General features: G+C 35.5%; 1 protein-coding gene across 1 annotated transcript in view; it reads left to right on the plus strand.

The window, feature by feature from the left end:
- Positions 1-3,053: 3,053 nt before the first annotated feature.
- LOC140510235 (ephrin type-A receptor 6-like) overlaps positions 3,054-21,903 on the plus strand; it is a 331,776-nt gene continuing 312,926 nt past the window's right edge. Inside the window, exon 1 of the mRNA XM_072618688.1 lies at positions 3,054-3,801. Within this exon, the coding sequence (XP_072474789.1) occupies positions 3,435-3,801 (367 nt within the window). The 5' untranslated portion in view covers positions 3,054-3,434. The remainder of the gene's footprint in view (positions 3,802-21,903) is intronic.

Here is a 21,903-nt window from a genome sequence, read left to right on the forward strand (position 1 = left end):
GAACTTCTAATTTTGCATAAAAAGGATACTAAGGCCTAGATTAAATAATTTAGCAATAGTCATGTATGCTAATAGTAGAACTTGGATTATAAAATGACTTTTTTTTAAACTCCTTAATCAGAAGAATGTCTATGAGTGTTCAGAAATTTTGCAATAGCTTGCTATTATGTGTAAAATGTGAATATTAAAAGTGACATTGATATATCAAAAATTATATTGGTTACTTAATGAAAGAAAATAATCGCTGAAGAAAAGTTATGTAGGTAATGCTTAAATAAGATTTATTTCCAACGAAAGTGGTTTGTATGAATTTGAATGGCAGAATACGGAAATTTATCTGAGTCTTGGCATTATTGCTGCTTTATACTAATAAATGCTACTATAATTCAGGCACCATAGTATATATCCAAAAATTGGAAATTTTTTATGAGGCTTATTTGTGAATATTAGGTTGATATCCCTTTATACATACATATGTACATTTGTATATTTGCATATATGTATATATATATACATATATATATATATATGTATGTATATATACTGGCCTTTGCTGTTTCATAAAATCCCAAAAGCTTCATTTCAATTTAAATTGATAATTTCTTGAAGTTAAGTTTTACAAAAAAGAAATTTTATGCTGATAAAATTTCAAATAAAGCAATATTTAAATTAATTTTAAATTAATCCACTTAAATAATCATCATTGTGGAATTTTTTAAACTTCAAGTTAATAGAGCCCAATCAAGTGAGATTTGTCCTTTGTTAATTTGGTGAATAAAAACAGTAGAAATGTGCACATAAATTAACATAGGTTATGGTTCTAAAAATGAAACCAAAATACAAATGACATTATTGTGGTTAGAATATGTTTTCTTAAGCCTTTCTTACTAGAAAATGTCTCCTTGAACATGATTGCTCTCAATTGTATTTTGTTATGGAAGTTAATGAAGTGTAAAGTATTATTCCAGTGTAGGTCAATGTTTATTTAACAACTAAAAGTTACTTTGAAAAAGGTCATGGGTATAGGATGTTCTTTGAAAGGATATGTAGACACAACTCACACACATAAATGAGATTATTTGAATCCTTTAAATATTTTATAAAAAATTAAACAATATTTTGCTGGTTAAATTTGAAACAGTTTTAATATAAATTATATTATTTCATGCTTTTGATATGCCTTTCTTCTAAATTTCTTTTTCTAAACTCGTTTTAAAACTCAGAATAGTGTTTGACCAATTTGTTAATCAATGCTTGTATGAAGTGAATTGCAGAATGCACAGGGAAATCCGAAATTCTCCTGCTTGAAGTGCCACCATAAAAACTCTATTCATGACTATATAACTAGATATGATTGACATACATACTGATTTAGGAATCTTCAAATAGGGAAATTGACTTCTATGATATGGAAGGTAAAATTGCCAACCTGAATAATTATTCACTCTACTAAAAATCTTTAAATTTTGTATTTTCCTCCTAAGAACATAATTTTGGAGATTTAATCCAATCTGTAAGATGATTTACTGAACTGTCAGGGAAATCAGCCGTCAATCATTTAGATATATAGGTAGATACATACATACAAATAGATATAGATATCTCTACACACACACACACACACACACACACACACACACACACACACACACACACACACACACACACCACGTGTATGTATTGTCCCTTGCTTATTTAAGTGCTTTACACTTTTCAGCTGCGTAGCATTTCATTTCGACTGTTTTGAAACTACTGGATGGATTTTCCCCACCAATCTAACCCATGTCTATTTCAGATCCCCTTTCAAAGAGTTAACTTATGCAATAAATTCACACCAATAGTACATATTTAACAAGGGAGCTAAGTTTCCCCTAAGCACATCTCTCCTCCCTTTAATTTGTGATCAGCCACACATCCACTTTACAAAAATGAAGGAAATTTTGTCTTGTCAACTACCCCCCTCTAGTGCTGAACTGGCAGCATTTTGACCTGCGTACTGCCAGACATGGGGTAGGAAGCTTCTTGGTTCTTTCTGTCTTTAGCGTGGCATTTATTTACTCTTCACGGTTCGGCTTTTTTCTGCTCTTTATGCACCCCAATCTCACCTCTGTTCCCAAGAGAATCCTGAAAGAGGAAGTGGGGCCTCTGGGGCTCGATTCGACTCCCTTCATCTTCTTCACTACCTTTTATATTTCTCTCCCACCAGATTTAATTATTGATCGTCATTCCTGAGGTTTGCTTTCTGACTTGAGAAGGAGAAGGGAATCGAGACTGAGTGTTTGTGAGAGAGAAGTGTTTGGGGGACACAATCCATGGTCACTGAATGCCTTCATATTAAAATGTTCATATTAAAATATTTTCACTCCTTCCAAGAAAATCGAATAGACCTGCTGGCTGGCTGATCCGGACGTTATCTCTTAGCTCTTGTAATCATAAAGGCAAATCATGATAACAGTGATGATGTTAATAAGTGCTAACGAGCACCTGAGAAATAACCACAGTCTATTTGAAGTGGAATTCAAGTACAGGTTCGCCTGATTCCATTTTCACACTCCTCCCCCTATTTTTATTTTTGTTTTTTTTAATCGTTTCCTTGACTTTCCTCAGGACTCTTGCTGAAGGTAAGGAGCACAGTGGGAGAAGAGAAAAAAAGGAGAGAATCTTGCTATTTTCCCTTGCAAGTTTTACTCATCTAGGGAGATGATGAGATGAGCTAACCAACGTTTCAGCAGTCTTTGCTAGAGAGATTGGTATGAAATTGGAGGAAGCTGATCTGCTTGCTGCTCTCACTACCCACTACAGACGTATATATGGGGAATTTAAATTAAAGAAAAAAAGGATTAAAAAAAAATTCTACTCTCCCACACTCCCACCTCCATTGCATGATCGCAATAGCAAAACAAAGTAAAAATCAGCGGTGTTGCTGCAGAATGGGGAAAAGTGCTTCGTGGACTCAGTGCATTCTCAGTCATCATCATAAAACAGCCACAGCTGCTTAGAGTCTGGTGCAGAAACTGCTGATCCCCAGTTGGAGGTGGTGGTGTAATCGAGGGGCTAAGGGAACAACAGCATCTTCTCTTCCTGCAACGCCCCGGACACACAGAGCCTTGCCCCTCGTCTCCCCCTCCCCCTTTTTCTTTTCCCAGGCCAGCTCAAGGAAACTTCCTGCAGCCTCCGTGCCACCCCTTGAATTTGACTGTACTAATGTCCGATTCCATGTGAAGAGGAGCGCACCGACCAGAGGGGTCTGCACCCTGGACCTCCCTCTTCCAAGTGTGAAACGCTATCTCCTTCCCCACCCCCTTCTTTCTCCTCACCCCACCCTACCCCAGTCTTTCCTCCCCTCCCCCAAACCACAGCCCTGAGTTCGCTCCTGCGCGCTCGCTCTCCCGGGCCGGGTGAATATTCCTCCCGTGAGTGGGACACAGGGGTGGATGCAATACCGCCATCCTCCTGCCACCAGCATCTCCTGGGTGGCGGAGGCAGTATCTCCAACAGCAGTAGCTTCACCTGCACTTGGGCATTCTGGACCCTCGTGCTCTGCCCCCGGGGCCTCGCGCGGAAAGCGCCCCCCGTTACCCACTACGGACTGGGTGGAAGAGGAAGAGGAGGAGGAGGAAGACGAAGACCATCAGGACACAGGACGAAGTACTGGAGTGCCATATCTCTCCAGAGAGTGTGGAAGCGGAGTGGGGGAAATTATGGGGGACTGCGAGGTCCAGGGTTTTCTTTTGCGATTTGGCCTGTTCTCTCTGTTGACAGCTTTGCCCGCTGACTGCAGTCACGTCTCCAACAACCAAGGTAAGAAGAAATGGGGAGGAGAGGAGGGAGGGAATGGGAAGGAGGAGGGCTGCTAGTGCTGGGACCAGTGAGTGGATTTCTCTTCTGTCTACAACTTTGTCCTAGTAGCAGCTCCTTGGCTCTTACTCGGCAGGGAGTTCAGTGGATCTCGATTGCCACCAGAGCGCACTGCTGGACAACGCCTCGTGAGCCTAGGCTGCTAATCTTGAAATCCCTTGGGAAGCAGCACTTGCTTCCTTCCTTACTTTCAAATGTCCTTGGAAATTAACGCGTGAGGGTCAGCGCGAAGTTCACTACCTCTGTATTCTGAACTGGTCTTCCTAAGCCCAAATAATATATCTGCTCTGAGTACAGAGGGTGTCACTTAGACTTAATGAAGACATCTGATTCTGGTCAGCTCTTTGTTTTCCTTCCCAGAAACTGGGAATTCTGGACTCGCTTACATACTTTAGGGAAGAAAATTGTTTCTGTGTGAAAACGTGAGATTTCCCCCTTCCTGTCAAGAACATAGTTATCTATTCACCCAGCCTTGCCCTTTTAAAAGGAATAAGCTATATAAAAGTCCTTTGTTAATTTGAAAGGTTGATCCGAAGGTATAAACAGTAATCTATACAGCTTCTGAATTTTTCTTCCATGTGGGTCACTTTTTGGGTGAGAGAAACAAGGTATTTCTCCTTTGCTGTAGTTCATAAAGTGGAAGCAACTCTAAGTTTGTGTTAATGTATCTTTTTTTCTTCTGATTTAGAATGGTAGCTGGTATTTCAAAGTGGCAAGTAAGTTTTGTTGTTGAATAGTATTTGGAAAGTGTCAATCAAGAGGACTGAGAGATGTGAATTTTGACCTTTTCCTCTAATTCAAAACCTAAATGAAGTGAAATCTTAGAAATAGTTTTATTAGGGGATATCTAACTTTGCATTTTAAGGAACAATGCAAAATCATGAAATTTCTATATCTTCTTATGTCTCTTACAAATAGTTGTGCAAAAGTTGTCAGTTATCTGTGAGTATTTAAGAAAATGCTTTCATTATCTTATTTGATGAGGAAGGAAAAATTATGTTACAGGTAACTGAAAGAGCTACATCATTCTTTAAAACAACCAAGTTAAAAAAATAAGTCAGCTGAAATTTATCCCAAAGGTGGAATTTCCAGATGTTGAATTATTTGGGGGATAGGCGTGTGTGTGGGGAAAAAAGAGATAATATGTTGGTCTATTGTAATCAATATTTTTGCACTCCATTTTTACATGGGAAAAAGTTGGGTAGTCTTCTGTTACCCTCTCACATAACTAGCTTAAATTTTTTTTAATCTTGAAGAAATCATTATTCCATAGTTAATTTTATTATTTCTAAAAAAGGAAATTTGATTTGCATCTAATCCTCCATTAGTTTTGCAAGTCAGAATCAATTAAAATGCAATTTAATAAACATTTAAACAGGTGTTTTTTTATTGTCTATTTAAACATACATGCCAAGTTTAGTGTCATGCTTTCAAGTGCATTGCTCAGAATCCGCACATTTATTCTCAGAGATTCTCCAAAGATGAATGCCTGCATATAGTACTCCCACCCTGCTTAAAAATAGAAGTTAATCATTTTTATGCACTTTTCCAGTCTACTCTGTTTGTCTTCTTTTAATAAAAAAAGGATATATATATATATATATATATATATATATATATATATATATATATATATATATATATATATATATATATATATATATATATATATATATATATATAATAAATATGTCCAAAGGTTTCATTCAAGGGTGATTTCCTACAGCAACTTAAGCTACATATTTGAATTTTGTTTTTCCCTTCTACAAGCCAATACTTGGATAAAAATCTTTGTTTTTGTGAAATATGTTAATTTTAAGTAACAAAGTATTCTACATGAAATTCATAAAGTCACATGTGAAACAAAATGTTTAACTTTAGGTGTAGGAACATTTGACAGGCTCTGTTATACCATTTACTGATTCCATTAATTATATCATTCTATCATATGAAAATATTGCACATAGGATATTTACTGTATTGTTATGGTTGAAGACAAGATTCAACGTAATTGAATCTTGTACTAACAAGGGAATTACAAAAGATGATCCCTAAGCTCCCTTCCTCTATAATCTTTTTGTCTGCTGCTTTAAGTTTCAGAAAGTAGCTACAAACAAAACTTTGATATATCAAATTAACAAGATCATCTATTTTTTTTTAAAGTGGAAAGTGAACAAACTTGGTACAGTATTATCACAATAGAATCATGATTTGCCTTATCAAATATCAAGCACCTACAATATGCAAGCAATACTGCATGTAACCTCTATGTACTAAAACAAACATGTTTAAATGTTAAAAGCTTAATTAGGTGAAAAATGGTTGAGAGAACTTCTTCCAAAGAAAGCTGTACCTATTCATTTTATTTAAAATCATAATTATAGAATAGTTTTCTGTAGCCTGAAGTCATGGTGGATTCTAAAGATTTCATGTGAATGAAATGAAAACTACTTTCAAGCACTATAGTAGCTCAAGGAAAGAAAAATTCCAAACTCCTGAGTGTCACTTGCTTGGAATTTCTATGCCAGAGTTTCAAACCTTGCAGTTTTTCATAAATTATTTCACTTTGAATATGAGAATTCAAACTTAATTGATTAACATATTTTTGTTTTATTCTTTAAAAAATATATGGAACATAAGAATTTATTAAAGTGTCTATAATTATTAGAGAAAGTAAAATTATGAAATGAAAACTTGATTTGTCACAATACAAAAAGTTACACATTCTGTGACATAATTAATGTTAGATTACATGAACATGATTTCCATACTGCTAGTAATTTGCTGTTGTAGGGGCCTCTAAAGTTGCAGGTATGAAAAATCTTAACTAAAACTCTTGATAGACCTTTAATAGAATTAAAATTCCTTTTTATTTAAATTAATTTGCTTGACAAATATACACATAATCATAACATTTAAATTGTATTTTTCTATCTTTCACCTATGTATCTCAAAGCCTTCCCTCTATAAATCAATGAATAGAATAATTTCCCCTTTATACTTCAATGACTGAAATTATATTGACAAAAGCATGAACAATCTCATGGTTTTTAATGATGTGGTAGCTTGAAAGCTAATCTTATCAATGCTAAGGACTAAACTTGAATATAGTAAGGATATGTATTCTTGTCTCTTAATTGAGTGTTGAATTGCTTTCTATAAGGACAGCATAAATCAATCTGTGCCTGTTTTGTAACAGTACAATCAGTTTTCAAAGACTGAACATAAGGAAACCTTCTAAATCTGCTCATCTAATTAAGAAAGTAATGACATGGATTCTATTGCATCAACACCTTATTCCATTACCTGGTATTCAATTTAGACATGGATTCTTGATTTCCACTCTTGATTAACTGTTGCCCAATCCAAGAAAACAGGTTCATCTATGTCCTTAAATATATCTTATTTCTATCCTGGACATTCCAATACAAAGCCATTTATCTAACTTCCTTAATACACCAGTACACCTTATAATAATTGAGAAGTATCTTGGGGCTATTTGCTTAGTTTTACTCTAGATTCTAAAGTCTTCAAGATGAAATTTCATTTGTATATATACAAATATTGTATCTACACATTAAATTATTTATGTATATAAGTATGTATGCATATTACAAAGTGTAGAATTTAAAATTTTCCTCACTGAATGAACTAGTTGAGTTGACACCCTGTTTAAGGTTGTTTTGTTAATATTACCAGCTATTTTGTTCTCGATCTATTTGGTGAAACAGTAAGTTTGTTCACTGGAGATTGGAAAATATATCAAACTGACCCTTCAATGACTGTGTTATTATGAACCAATTGGCCACAAATGTCAAGCCAATTTCTTGAGTAGCTGATGTAAGTAGGTTACTCATCTAGCAGGATTCACGACTTAAACTGGACAGAAAACCCATAGATATTACTTCAGGTACCTAATGTGTAGGGTTGTACTTTTTCTCTGGCAGAATGGAGAGAAATGGCAAAATGCTATTAAGGTGGTATGACTAGGAATCCTTGAAAATTACATTTCTAATTATAGCATTATAAATCTTATAAGTTAATAAAAGTTGATAATGGTTTATAGAGGATATAATCTTAAGATCATTCATTTGGGTAGGTTTTTTAAGAAGAGATTGTTGGCAGTAATAAGAAAGGTGACTCTAAGACCTCTTATCTTCTACATGTCTGTAAACCATTTAAGAATGTACTCATGAATTGAAAGCAACATGTAAACTAGTATAGAAGTACAGTGCACAGAGCGATTAATTTAGAAATAGGAGGAGCTTAGGAATTCAGCTCAAATTCTTCCAGCAACTCAGGGCAGGTTACTACTCTGGGCATGTAGCTGCCTTACCATTCTCCCTAGAACTTGTCTACTAAATCATATATGTATTTGGGCCTTCATTGGAGGATGGAATTCATATTATCTACACTCATAAAATTATAAATCCTTATATCCATACAAAAAAGCGATCACATTAACACAAAAATCCAGAGTAAAATATGTCATCTTATTGTGAAACTGAATATTTTATTTTACTTCAGCATTAACAGTGGATTAAAGGGCTATTACATGGAACTGTTTACTATAAAGGAGGTCATTGCTGAAAGATGAGAATAAACACTGTGCTTTTTTCTATAATAAAACCTACATTTTATTAAATTAGGATCTATGATTAAGATAATATTCATCAGAAGGATGTCATAAAAGTAAAATGAAAGAAGTCTATTTACAAATCTTCTGGAGAAAGAACACTGTCTAGCTTCGAAAAAAACCTTACTACTACAACTATCTTTATAGAAACTTATTTTAGAAAGGAAGATGGCACAGTGAATATAACCAGAGATCAGCTCCTGAGCTTGGAATATATTAGCTGTGAGATCCTTTGCAAATCACTTAAGGTTTCTGTTCCAAATTACTGTCTAAGGCCTTAAGTGGATATGACGGTGTAGCTCAAAATCAGTAGAAACAATGTCTTAACCTGGGAGTTTTTGATCCCAATTAAGTCACAGATCCATTTACTATACTATCTATACATCATTTTTCACACATCCTTGTGTCAAATGCAAGCTTCATTAAGTCATAATGAATGAGGAAATTGAAGCAGAGAGATTCAGTAATTTAACTAAAGAGCCAAAACCTAATCTAAATGCACTATTCTTTGCATTACACAATACTACCTGCTAAAGAAGACAGTGTAAAAAATTAAATTTCCATCAACCCAGTGACTAATAAAGTTATGAACTATTTGTGAAGCTTGAGACAATGCATTTTTTGTTTAACCTTCAGTATTTCTTAACACTATTTCTCAACATTACTGTCATTCCAGACCATTGCATTTCTGTTTATACTGTTCTTCATCTGCCACATGTGATGACTTCAAGAGATTCAAGGTGTCTAGAAATCTCATTTCTCTCTTTACAACGAGGACAAACTCCTTGTTCCCTTGCACAATCAGTCCAAGACAAATGAGTTTATCAGTATTCGTTCATTTGGTCAAAATCACAGAACAAGTGTTTGCCTGCAAGTTTCATTATTAACTAGTTGTCTATGACTCTTCATGATATTTTTTGTGTTTTCTTGGCAAAGATACAGGGGTGATTTACCAGGTCCTTCTGCAGTTCATTTCCCCCCAATTTATTTATTTATTTATTCTTAGTTTTCAACATTCATTTCCACAAGATTTTGAGTTTCAAATTTTCTCCCCATCTGTCCCCTCCCCTGACCCCCAAAACATCATGCATTCTAATTACCCTTCTCCTAATCTACTTTCCCTTCTATCACACACCGCCCTTCACTTATCCCCATATTATCTCTTTTTTTTTTGTAGGGCAAGACAGATTTTTATACCCCATTACTTGTATTTCTTGTTTTCCAGTTACATGCAAAAACAATTCTCAATATTGGTTCCTAAAACTTTAAGTTCCAACTTCTCTTCCTTCCTTCCTCCCCACCCATCCCTACTGAGAAGGCAAGCAATTCAATATAGGCTATATATGTGTCATTTTATACTAAAGACTTCTATAATATTCATGTAGTAAAAGACTACCTATATTTCCCTCTATCCTATCCTGCCCACCCATTATTCCACTATCTTTTTTGACCTTATCCTTCCCCAAAAGTGTTTAATTCTAAGTACCCCCCTCCTGTCATTTTTCCTCTCTTCCATAATCCCCCACACCCCACTTATCCCTTTCCCCCTACTTTCCTGTAGTGTAAGATAGATTTTCATACCGTTCTGAGTGTGCATGTTATTCCCTCCTTATCCAAGTGTGATGAGATTAAACTTCACTTTTTACCTCTCACCTTCGTCTTTTCCCTTCCATTGAAAAAGCTTATTCTTGGCTTACTGGTGAGACATAATTGTCCCCATTCCACTTCTCCCTTTCTCCTCCCAATATATTCCTCTCTCATCCCTTAATTTTATTTATTTATATATCATCCCTTCCAATTCAACTCACCCTATGCCGTGTGTGTGTGTGTGTGTGTGTGTGTGTGTGCGTTTTGTAATCACTCCAACTACCCAAATAATGAGAAAAGTTTCAAGAATTGCAAGCATTATCTTTCCATGTAGGAATGTAAACAGTTCAACTTTAGTAAAGTCCCTTATGACTTCTCTTTGCTATTTACTTTTTCATGCTTCTCTTGATTCTTGTGTTTGAAAGTCAAATTTTCCATTCAGCTCTTGTCTTTTCATCAAGAATGCTTGAAAGTCCCCTATTTCATTGAATGACCAATGTTTCCGTTGAAGTGTTATATTCAGTTTTGCTGGGTAGGTGATTCTTGGTTTTAATTCTAGTTCCTTTGTCTTCTGCAATATCATGTTCCATGCCCTTTGATCCCTTAATGCAGAAGCTGCTATATCTTGTGTTATCTTCATTGTATTTCCACAATACTGGAATACTGTTTCTTTCTAGTTGCTGGTAATATTTTCTCCTTGACCTGGGAACTCTGGAATTTGGCTACAACATTCCTAGAAGTTTCTCTTTTTGGATCTCTTTCAGGAGGTGCTCAGTGAATTCTTTCAATATTTATTTTGCCCTCTGGTTCTAGAATCTCAGGGCAGGTTTCCTTGATAATTTCATGAAAGATGATGTCTAGGCTCTTTTTTGATCATGGCTTTCAGGTAGTCCCGTAATTTTAAAATTATCTCTTTTCGTTCTATTTTCCAAGTCAGTTGTTTTCTCCAATGAGATATTTCACATTATCTTTTATTTTTTTATTCTTTTTGATTTGTAATTTCTTGGTTTCTCATAAAGTCATTAGCTTCCATCTGTTCCATTCTAATTTTTAAAGAGCTATTTTCTTCAGGGAGCTTTTGAACCTCCTTTTCCATTTGATTTAGTCTGCTCTTCAAAGCATTTTTCTCCTCATTCAGGTTTTGCCATTTTAGTTAGTCTATTTTTAAAAATGTTCATTTCTTCAGCACTTTGTTGCATCTCTTTAGCAAGCTGTTCACTTGCTTTTCATGATTTTATTGCATTCCTTTATTTCTCTTCCCAATTTTTCCTCCACCTCTCTTACTTGATTTTCAAAATCCTTTTTGAGCTCTTTCATGGCCAGAGACCATTGCATATTTATTTTTGAGTTTTTGGATGCAGAAGCCTTGAGATTTAGGGTTTTCTCTGATGGTATGCATCGTTCTCCTCATCTGAAAGGATGGAAGAAAATACCTGCTCACCAACGAAGTAACCTATTGTCTTATTCTTTTTCCCTTCGGGGGACATTTTCTCAATCAGTCACCTGAGCTTGGAGTTCTTTGTCAAGGAAGGGTACACTCTGGGGAACCTGTATGTTCTCAGTTCCTCCGAGGTGGTGCAATGAACGGAAAGGAGTTTACTTCTCTCCTAGCCTGTGCTGTGGTCTATGAGCAGGATTCCCTCTCCAGAACCCCCACCAGTCCCACCACACCAACACTCCTCCCCAGCCCTGGGCAACCCCTCAGAACTGAGATCTAGATCAGCTGCTCAATATCCCCTGGGGCACCAGATCAAGTCTCCAATAATGGAAGTTGCTGTTGCCTGGGGCCGGGGTTAGACAGCTGTGTTCCCTTCTCACCCAAGTGAAAGAGCCCTCCCACTGACCCTGGAAGTTGTCTTTCATGTGTCTGAGTTAAGAAACCTGGGACCCACAGCTGCTGCTGCTGGCGTGGTGCCTTGAAGCCCTCTCCAGTCCTGTCCTTGCCATGGTACAACCCAACATACCTGTGCTGGGCTGGATTCTGTTCTGCACTTCTGCTGGGCTGCCCTCCACGCCTATGATGGGCTACCCCTGAAATTCATTTTCTATAAAATGAGAAAACTGAGGCAAACAGGATTAAATGATTTGCCAAGGGTGACACAATTACTAAATATCTGATGCCAGATTTGAACTCTTGTCGTATTTATTCCAGGTCTACCACTATATCCATATTGTTTTCCTTATTTTAAGAGTTTTTTTTTTTTAATAAGTCAGAGACTATTTTTTTGGTTGTTGTTCAGTTAACTTTTTAAACATTAATATATTTTTGGTATTCACCTTTCACTGTAATAAGATTTTGAGTCCTAAACTTTTCCCCTCTCATACATAGAATGCAATCAGACATTGCCCATATAGGTATGATCATAATGAACATATCCCCACATTAGTCATTTTATGAAAGAAGAATCAGAACAAAAAGGTAAAAGCCAAAGAAAGGAAATAAAAACACAAAAAAGGAGAGAAAGAATAGTATGCTTCAATCTGCATTCAGACTCCATAGTTTTTCTTTGGATGTGAAGCTTTAGTTCCTTTGTTCTTCCAATATATTATGTTCTTTGACCTGTGTTTCCTTAATATCTGCCACTGTTTTTTACATAATTTTAATTTTGATACCATCATATTTAAATTGTTTTAATCTTGATGCTTTTCATATTTTATCCTTAAGATGGGGGTTTCAGAATTTGACGATGATACTCCTATGAGTTTTCCTTATAGGATCTCTTTTAAATAGAAATCTATTTTTTTTTTCTTTTTTTGAGTCTTTCCCCCATTCTAATGCTTCATAACAATTGTCTTTAATTATTTATTGTATTGTTGTATCAAAATTCTTTTTTGATCATAACTTTCAGTTAGTCTGGTTATTTTTATATTTTCTTTTCTAGATCTACTCTCAAAATCTTTTGTTTTCCTTACAAGATGCTTCACTTTCTCTTCAATTCTTTCTTTTCTGTTCTAAATTATTATTATTATTATTATCAGTTTTGTACAATCACTTCCATAGGTCTTCCATTTTCTACCCCTCTCTTCCATCTCCCTGCCCAGTATGGCATGCAATTTTGTAGGGGTTCTATACATGCATTCTTATTAAATATATTTTCACATTAATCATGTTGCACAGAAGAATTAAAATGAATGGGAGAAACCTTAAGAAAATCCCAAACAAAACAAACATAACACAAGAGAAAATATTCTGCTTCATTCAGCATTCCAATTCCATAGTTCTTTCTCTGGATGTGGATGGCATTTTGCCTGAAGAGTCCTTTGGGAATGTTTTAGGTCCTTGCATTTCTGTGATGGGCTAAGTCTACCATAAAAATCACACACTTGTGGCTGTTACTGTGTACACTGACCTCCTGGTTCTGATTCTTTCAACTCAGCATCAGCTCATATAAGTCCTTCCAACACTCTCTGAAGTCTACCTGTTTACCATTACTTATAACAATATCATTCCATTGCATTTATATACCACAACTTGTTCAGTCATTCCTCAATTGATGAACATCCGCTAAATTTCTAGTTCTTGTCCACTAGAAAGAGAGCTGTTATAAATATTTTTGTACACGTGGAACCCTTTCCTAGTTTTAGAATATTTTTGGGATACAATCCTAGAAGCAACATTACTGGGTGAAAGGGTATGCACATTTCTGTAACCCTTTGGGCATAGGACCAAATTGCTCTCCAGAATTGTTGGAATAGCTTGCAGCTCCACCAACAATGAATTATTGTTTTAACTCTCCCACATTTATCATCTTCCAGTTTTGTCATGTTATCCAATCTGATACGTGTGATGTGGTACCTCAGAGTTGTTTTTATTTGCATTTCTCCAATCAATAATTACTTAGAGCATTTTTTTACGTCTGTAGACAGCTTTAGTTTCTTCATCTGAAAACTGCATGTTCATATCCTTTGACCATTTATCAATTGGTAAATGACTTGTATTCTTGTAAATTTGACTCAGTTCTCTATGTATTTTAGAAATGAGGCCTGTATCACAAACAATATCTGCAAAAATTCTTTTAGCTTTCCACCTAGTCTTTGTTGCATTGGATTTGTTTGTGCTAAAATTTTCAATTTAATGTAATCAGAGTTATCCATTTTGCATTTCATAAAGTTCTCTATCTATTGCGTGGTCATAAATTTTCCATTCTCCATAAATCTGACAAATACACTATTCTTTGTTCCCCTAATTTGTTTATAGTACCAGTCTTTATACCTAGATCATGTATCCCTTTGCACTTCGTACTTTTGTATTGTGGCAGGCATTGGTCTATGCCCAATTTGCTCCACACCATTATTCATTTATCCCACCAATTTTTATGAAACAGTGAGTTCTTAACCCAGAAGCTGGGTTGCTTGAATTCATCAACCAGTAGATTGCAATATTCATTGACTACTGTGTCTTGAGTACCTGACCAATTCCACTGGTGTACTCCTCTGTTTCTTAGCTAGTACCAAGTGGTTTTGATAACTTCTGCTTTATAATAAAATTTGAGACCTACTAGGGCTAGGCCACCATCCCTAGCATTTCTTTTCTTTATTCTCTTGATATTCTGGACCTTTCATTCTTCCAGATGAATTTTGATATTGTTTTTTGTAATTCTAGAAAATATATTTTTTTTCTGATAGCTTGAGTAGTATGGGAATGAATAAGCTAATTAGTTTAGGTAGAATTTACATTTTTATTAAATTAGTTCAACCTACCCATGACCAATTGATGTTTTTCTACTTACTTAGATCTGACTTCATTTGTGCGATAAGTGTTTGTAATTGTATTCATCAGATCCTTGGGTTTGTTTTGGCATGTAGACTCCCAGATATTTTATAGTGTTTACCATAGCTTTAAATGGGATTTCTTTATCTCTTTCTGTTGGTCTTTGTTAGTAATATATAGAAATACAGATGATTCATCCGGGTTTATTTTATAACCTGCAACTTTGCCAAAGTTGTTTATTATTTCATGTAGTTTTTTACTTGATTATCCAGGATTCTGTAAGTATACCATCATATCATGTGAAAAATGTGATAACTTTGTCTATTGTAATGCCTTCATTTTTATTTTCTTCTCTTTTTGCCAAAGCTAATATTTCTAGTATCATATTGAGTAATACTGGTGATAATGGACATCCTTGTTTCACCACTGACCTTACTGGAAATGAATCTAGCTTATCTCCATTGCATATAATTCTTACTGATGGTTTTAGATAGGTACTTCTTATTTTATGGAAAGCTCCCTTTCTTCCTATGCTCTCCAGTGTTTTCAATAGGAATGGGTGTTGTAATTTGTCAAAAGCTTTTTCTGCATCTATTAAGCTAATCATATGTTTTCTGTTCATTTTCTTGTTAATATGATTGATAATGATGGTAGTTTCCCTAATATAGAACTAGCCCTGCATTCCTGGTATAAATCCTACCTGATCATAATATATTATTCTCGTCATAAGTTGCTGTATTCTTTATGATAATACCTTATTTAGACTTTCGCATCTATGTTCGTTAGAGAAATTGGTCTCTAATTTTCTTTCTGTTTTGGCTCTTCAAGGTTTAGGTATAAGAATCATATTTGTATCATAAAAAGAATTTGATAGGATTCCACCAATTTTCCAAAAGAGTCCATACGGTGGAATTAACTATTCTTTAAATATTTGATGGAATTCCTTTGCAAATCCATCTCACTCTTGAGATTTTTTCCTAGGGAATTCACTGATAGATTGTTCAATTTCTTTTTTCTGAGATGAAATTATTTAAGTATTCAACTTCTTATTCTGAAAATCTGGGAAATTTATTTATTTTTAAAATATTCATCCATCTCACTTAGATTGTCAAAGTTATGGGCATACAGTAGGGCAAAATAGGGTTTCTAATTATTGTTTTAGTTTCCTCCATATTGCAGATGAGTTCACCCTTTTCATTTTTGATATTGGTAATTTGGCTTTCTTCTTTATATTTTTAGTCAAATTGACCAAATATTTATCAATTTTAGTTTTTTTCATAAAACCAACACTTAGTTTTATTTATTAGTTGAATAGTTTTCTTAATTTAAGTTTTATTAAACACTTCTTTGATTTTCAGCATTTCTAATTTGTTGTTTACTTGGGGATTTTCAGTTTGTTCTTTTTCGGCTTTTTTCAGCTGCATGCCCAATTCATTGATGTCCTCTTTCTCTATTTTATTAGTATAAATGTTCAAAGATATAAAATTTCTGCTAAGAACCACTTTTCTTACATCCCATAGGTTTTGGTAGTTTCTGTCATTATTGTCATTCTCCTAAATGAAGTTACTGATTGCTTCTATGGTTTTTTTGGTTTAATGCACTCATTCTTTGGGATTAGATTATTTAGTTTCCAAGTAATGGCCTTTCGTTACAGGTAATTTTTATTTTATTATGCTCACAGAAGGATGCATTGACTGTCTCTGAGTTTCTGCACAGGCTTATGAGTTTTTTATACCCTAGTACATGGTCAATTTTTTTTTATATGATATATACCACTGAGAAATAGGTATATTCCTTTCTATCTCTATTCAGTTTTTTCCACAGATGTATCATATTTACCTTATCCAAAGTTGTATTCACCTCCTTAACTTTCTTCTTGTTTATTTGAGGTTAGATTTGTCAAGGTCAGAGAAGGGGAGGTTGAGGTTGCCCACGATTTTAGCTTTGCTGTCTATTTCTTCCTTGTAACTCCCTTAACTTCTCCTCTAATATTCAGGTGCTGTATGCCACTTGGTACATATATGTATAGTAATGATATTTCTTTACTTTCTATGGTGCCTTTTAGCAGGATATCGTTCCTTCCTTATCTCTTTTGATTAGATCTATTTCTGTGTTTGCTTTGTCTGAGATTAGCATTGCTACCCCTACTTTTTTTACATCATCTCAAGCATTATATAATCTGCTCCAACCTTTTACCTTTACCCTGTGTGTATCCCTTTTCAAATGTTTTTCCTGTAAACAACATATTGTTGGATTATGTTTTTTAATCCATTCTGCTATCTACCTCTGATTTATGGGAGAGTTCATCCCATTCCCATTCACAGTTATGATTACTCTCTAACTATCTTACCCTCCATCCTATTTCACTCATTTATGCTTTTAGTTCTTCCTTCTCCCTTCCCCTCCACAATAGAGTTTTAATTTTTGATCACTACCTCCCTCTGTCTTTCCTTCATTTTATCACCCCCTCTCTTAATTTCCCTTTTTCTTTTGCTACTTCTTCTCTCCATTTTAGCATCCTTTCCCTTTTCTTTCCCTTTCCCCCTCCTACTGCTCATAGGGCAAATAGATGTCTCTACTTAACTGAGTTTGTTGTTCACTCCTTGAACCAAACCAAATGAGAGCAACTTCATACAGTGCTCATCTACCTCCTTTCCCTCTAGTGTAATATGTTTTTGTGCCTCTTAATGTGATGCAAAATACCTTTTTCTGCTTCCTTTTCTCTACTCCCATTACAATACCTTTGCGCCCTTAATTTACTTTTTCATCATCACATCATTTAATGTATACTCACTCCCTCTATCTATGTATATCCCCTTTAAATATCATACTAAATATACAATTCTCAAGATTAGCAAGTATAATCTTCCCTTATAGGTATGTAAACAGTTTGCCCATATTGAATAACAAGTTTTTTTCCCCTGTTTACCATTTTATGTTTCTCTTGAGACTTGTATTTCCAGATAAAATTTTGCATTGAACTCAGGTCTTTTCTTCAGGGAGGTCTGGAAATCCCTTATTTCACTGAATACCTATCTCCTTGCCTTATATATTATGCTCAGTTTTGTTGAGTAATTGATCCTTTGTTGTAGTCCTATGCCTTATGAAATGTCATTTTCTATTCCCTGTGATTTTATGGTGTAGAAGCTACAAAGTCCTAGGTGATCTTGACTGTAGTTTCTCATATTTGACTTGTTTCTTTTTTGCTGCTTGCAGTATTTTCTCCTTAAGTTGATGTTGCTGAAATCCAGCAACAATATTCCTTGATGCTTTAAGTTTGGAATCTCTTTCAGGAGGAGATTAGTGGATTCTTCTGATGACTATTTTGCCCTCTGGATCTAGGACTTCAGGGCAGTTTTCCTTGATTTCTTGGAAGATATTGTTGAAACTCCTTTTTTTCTTCATGGTTTTCCAGGAGACCAATAATGCTTAGATTTTCTCCTCTGGAACTATTTTGCAGGTCGTTTGTTTTTCCAATGAGACATTTCACATTTTCTCAGACTCTTAATGTCTCATAGAGTCATTAGCTCCTACTTGCCCAATTTTAATTTTTAATAGATTGTTTTCTTCAGTTAACTTTTGCATCTCCTTTTCCATTTGTCCCATTTTTCCATCTAGGTTTTGTATCTCTTTATCCATTTGTTCAATTTTCTTTTTAAATTCTTCTTTGAACTCTTTTTTCATATTTTTAAAGCCTTTAGACTTTTTTTCTTCTGTCTCCCTAATTTGTCTTTTAAAATTCTTCTTGAGCTCTTCCAAGAATTCTCTTTGGACTTGAGGCCACTTCATATTCCCTTCTGATGTTTCACATGTCAGTGCAGTCTCAGTGCTGACCTCATCCATAATCTTGTTTTGGTTCTTGTCCCCATGCTAAGATTCTACGGTCTTTTCTTCTGTAGTTTTTTTCCAGCTCATGATGATTGCCTTTTTTCCTGGATTTTAGAGTGAATCTCTTCTTCTGAGGTACAGGTAGCTCTGTCCCACAGTTCTTGTGCTTATAACTTGAGGCTTTATGTATTGTGACCTTTGGTTCTTTCAGTTAGAAACTAGAATCCTGCAGTTTACCTGGTGCTGAGCTGGCTAGTGTGCCAAACAGAGGCTAGGAGAAGTCATTCTGAGTTTCCTGAAATTACCTTGGAACTGACTGCATGAAGCGTGGGGGATTAGTGATCTGGTCAGGAGTTCTCTTCTCCTGACCTAGGGCACAGGCAGACTCAGTGGTTGGTGTACTCCATCTGTACTAGTGTCTTCTGATTCCCTTGGCTGTGATAAAGCACGCCTGTGGTCCTGGGGTTGGCACCTATGAGTTCCACCCCCCTGCAGCTCAGGATCTCCTTCTGGTTCACTGAGGTGGGGCTGTGTGGGACAGCTGTCGTCATTCACTGGGCCCTTCAGGTAGAGCAAGAAGGTGTCCCTTTAGCCATTTTCCTGGCCTCTCAGGCTAAAAGACTCTTTACCCCTTCAGCTCATCCCAGTATTTTTCCTGGGAAAACATTCTCTGGGTTTTTCAAAGTCAACAAAGGGAGGAAGACAGCATTTACAGACCATTCTGCCAACTTTAATTCCCAGAAGTTCAAGTAGGTGACTTTTTAATCTGTGGACTGATAGTCTCAGAACAGGCTGCTGCTGTTACCTGGGCTTCTGCATTTCTCTCTCTCAGTTCCACTGGACTCCAGTCCTGGGCTGATATGTTTGAGAATACACTCTGCTCTTTCTGCTTCAGACTGCCCATGTTTCCTGCTTAGCTTTGCTATGGCAGGATCAAAGATGGTATAGCCAGTGCACTATGTGCTCCTCCAGCCATGTGCAAGAGATCCTTCCCATCAATCTTTCACGAAGCTCTGGGCTGGAAATATGCCACACCATTTCTCCTAGTGTATTCTGCCACTCTAAAATTTGTTCAAATTCTCTTTTTTGAGGTATTTGAAGGAGTTTTTCTTAGAGTTTAGGTGAATAAGTGCTTTCACTCCTGGGTTTTTTCTTTATTCATCTTTTGTTTAATCATTTATTGATCTCATAAAATGACCCTGGATTCACTTTGTCCAGTTCCAATTTTCAATGTGTTGTTTTCTTCCTTAAGATTCTGGATCTCCTTTTCTAATTTGTCGACTTTCCTTTCATAATCTTCTAGCTTTTCTTGAATTATTTATGTGTGTGTGTATACATACATACATACATACGTACATATATACATACATACATACATACATACATACATACATACATACATATATATATATATATATATATATATATATATATATATATATATATATATATATATATATATATATATGTTTAGTTTTTACTCCATCTCTGTCATTTGATTTTTAAAGCATTTTAAAGTCATTCTACAAATTCTTTTTGGGCAGGTTGCCATTTGACATTACTCTTTGTTTATTTTTTTACTTCAGTATCCTCCTCTAAAGATGAACCCCAGTCATTTCTATTCTCACCATAGATTTCTATGGTTGGATTCTTTCTCCTTTGCCTAAGCATTTTTTGTTGTAATAACAATTTTTGTTATCACCTCTAGTCATGGGATATGGGCAATGGTGCCTCTTGAGCAAGATCTTCAGTTCTCTGCTCTAGCCTAGAACCAAAGCCAAACCTAAAATCTCCTGTAAGTGCTCGCAGTCAGGGGCTTTCTGCCCCACTGCTCCTGCACTCAAAAGGCATGTGCTGGTTCATTCTCACCCCCACCACTCCTCACAAAACAGCTGAATGTGGCATTCCTTATCAGCAGATGTTTCCTCAGCTTTTCTGGGCTCAAACTTACAACTCCCTTCCCTATTGCCAGTAAGGGCAGGAGGTTCCTGTGGCTGAGGCCAAGGCAGCCTCTCAAACAAACTAACCCTAGCACTTGCCTTTTGTTGTTTAAATGCTTGTTCTTAAAACAGAACCTAGCCTGTAGGTGTTTACTCTTCAAATGAACCAAGCTTTGTCCTTCGGTTTTCTTGCCTTCTTCTCAATTTTCCCAAAAAGAACAGAGTTGTACGCCTGTTCTTATTTATCTCCACCCACATTTTGTTTGCCCTAAGGTGCTCTTTTAACTCTTTGTAGGGGAAAATCTTGAAAGCTTGGAATTTTCTGGCCTACTCCACCTTCTCCCCAGAATCCTCTCCCCTGACCCTCTCATTCTATAGGATTCGATTATTTACAATCCAATTAATTTTTAGTCTATCTTTCCATGGTCCTTTATTGCATGTAATTTTTATTGCATCATAATCTTAAAAGGATACATTTTTCCCTTGGGATAAATTAGATTTCTGTACCTAACTGAATATGTTATACCCTCTTTGAGTCAAATCTAATAAGATTAAGGTTCAAGTATTGCTAATCTCCCTCCCTTCTTTCCCTATACTGTAATAAGTCTTTGTCCCTCTTTATGTGATGTAATTTACCCTTTTCTGCCTTTCTTCTTCTCCCATTACAATCTCTTTTCACTACTTAATTTTTTTTTTAATCATCACATACAAGGCAACTCATACTCACACCTTTGGTCTTTTTATACCCCTCTTAAATGCCATAATAACAATACATTTCTCAACAGGTAGGTGTGTCACCTTCCTTTTTATGGATATTAACAGTTTGTCTTTATTAATAACATATTGTTGCTTTGTTTCTTTCCTGTTTATCTTTTTGTACCTCTTTTGAGTCTTGTATTTAAAGATTGAATTTGCTATTGAGATCAAGCTTTTTCATCAGGAAGGTTTGGAAGTCCCTTATTTTGTTGAATATCCATCTTCTACCCTGATAGATTATGCTCAGTTTCTCTGGGTAGTTGATCCTTGGAGATTATCCAAGCTTCTTTGCCTTATGGAATATCATATTCCACATTCTCTGAACTTTAATATGGGAGCAGCAAGTTCTTACATTGTCCTGACTGTAGTCCCATGATATTTAAATTGTTTTGCTTGTCTGCTTGCAGTATGTTTTCTTTGATGGAATAATTTTGCAATCTGTCTACAGTATTGCTTGGTGTTTTCAATTTGGGATCTCTTTCAAGAGGTGATCAGTGGATTTTTTCAATGATAATTTCACTTTCTGGTTCTAGGACATCAGGATGGTTTTGCTTGATGATTTCCTGAAAAATGCTGTCCAGGCTCTT

This window comes from Notamacropus eugenii, chromosome 6 (genome assembly GCF_028372415.1).
Source record: "Notamacropus eugenii isolate mMacEug1 chromosome 6, mMacEug1.pri_v2, whole genome shotgun sequence".
Classification (NCBI taxonomy): Eukaryota; Metazoa; Chordata; class Mammalia; order Diprotodontia; family Macropodidae; genus Notamacropus; species Notamacropus eugenii.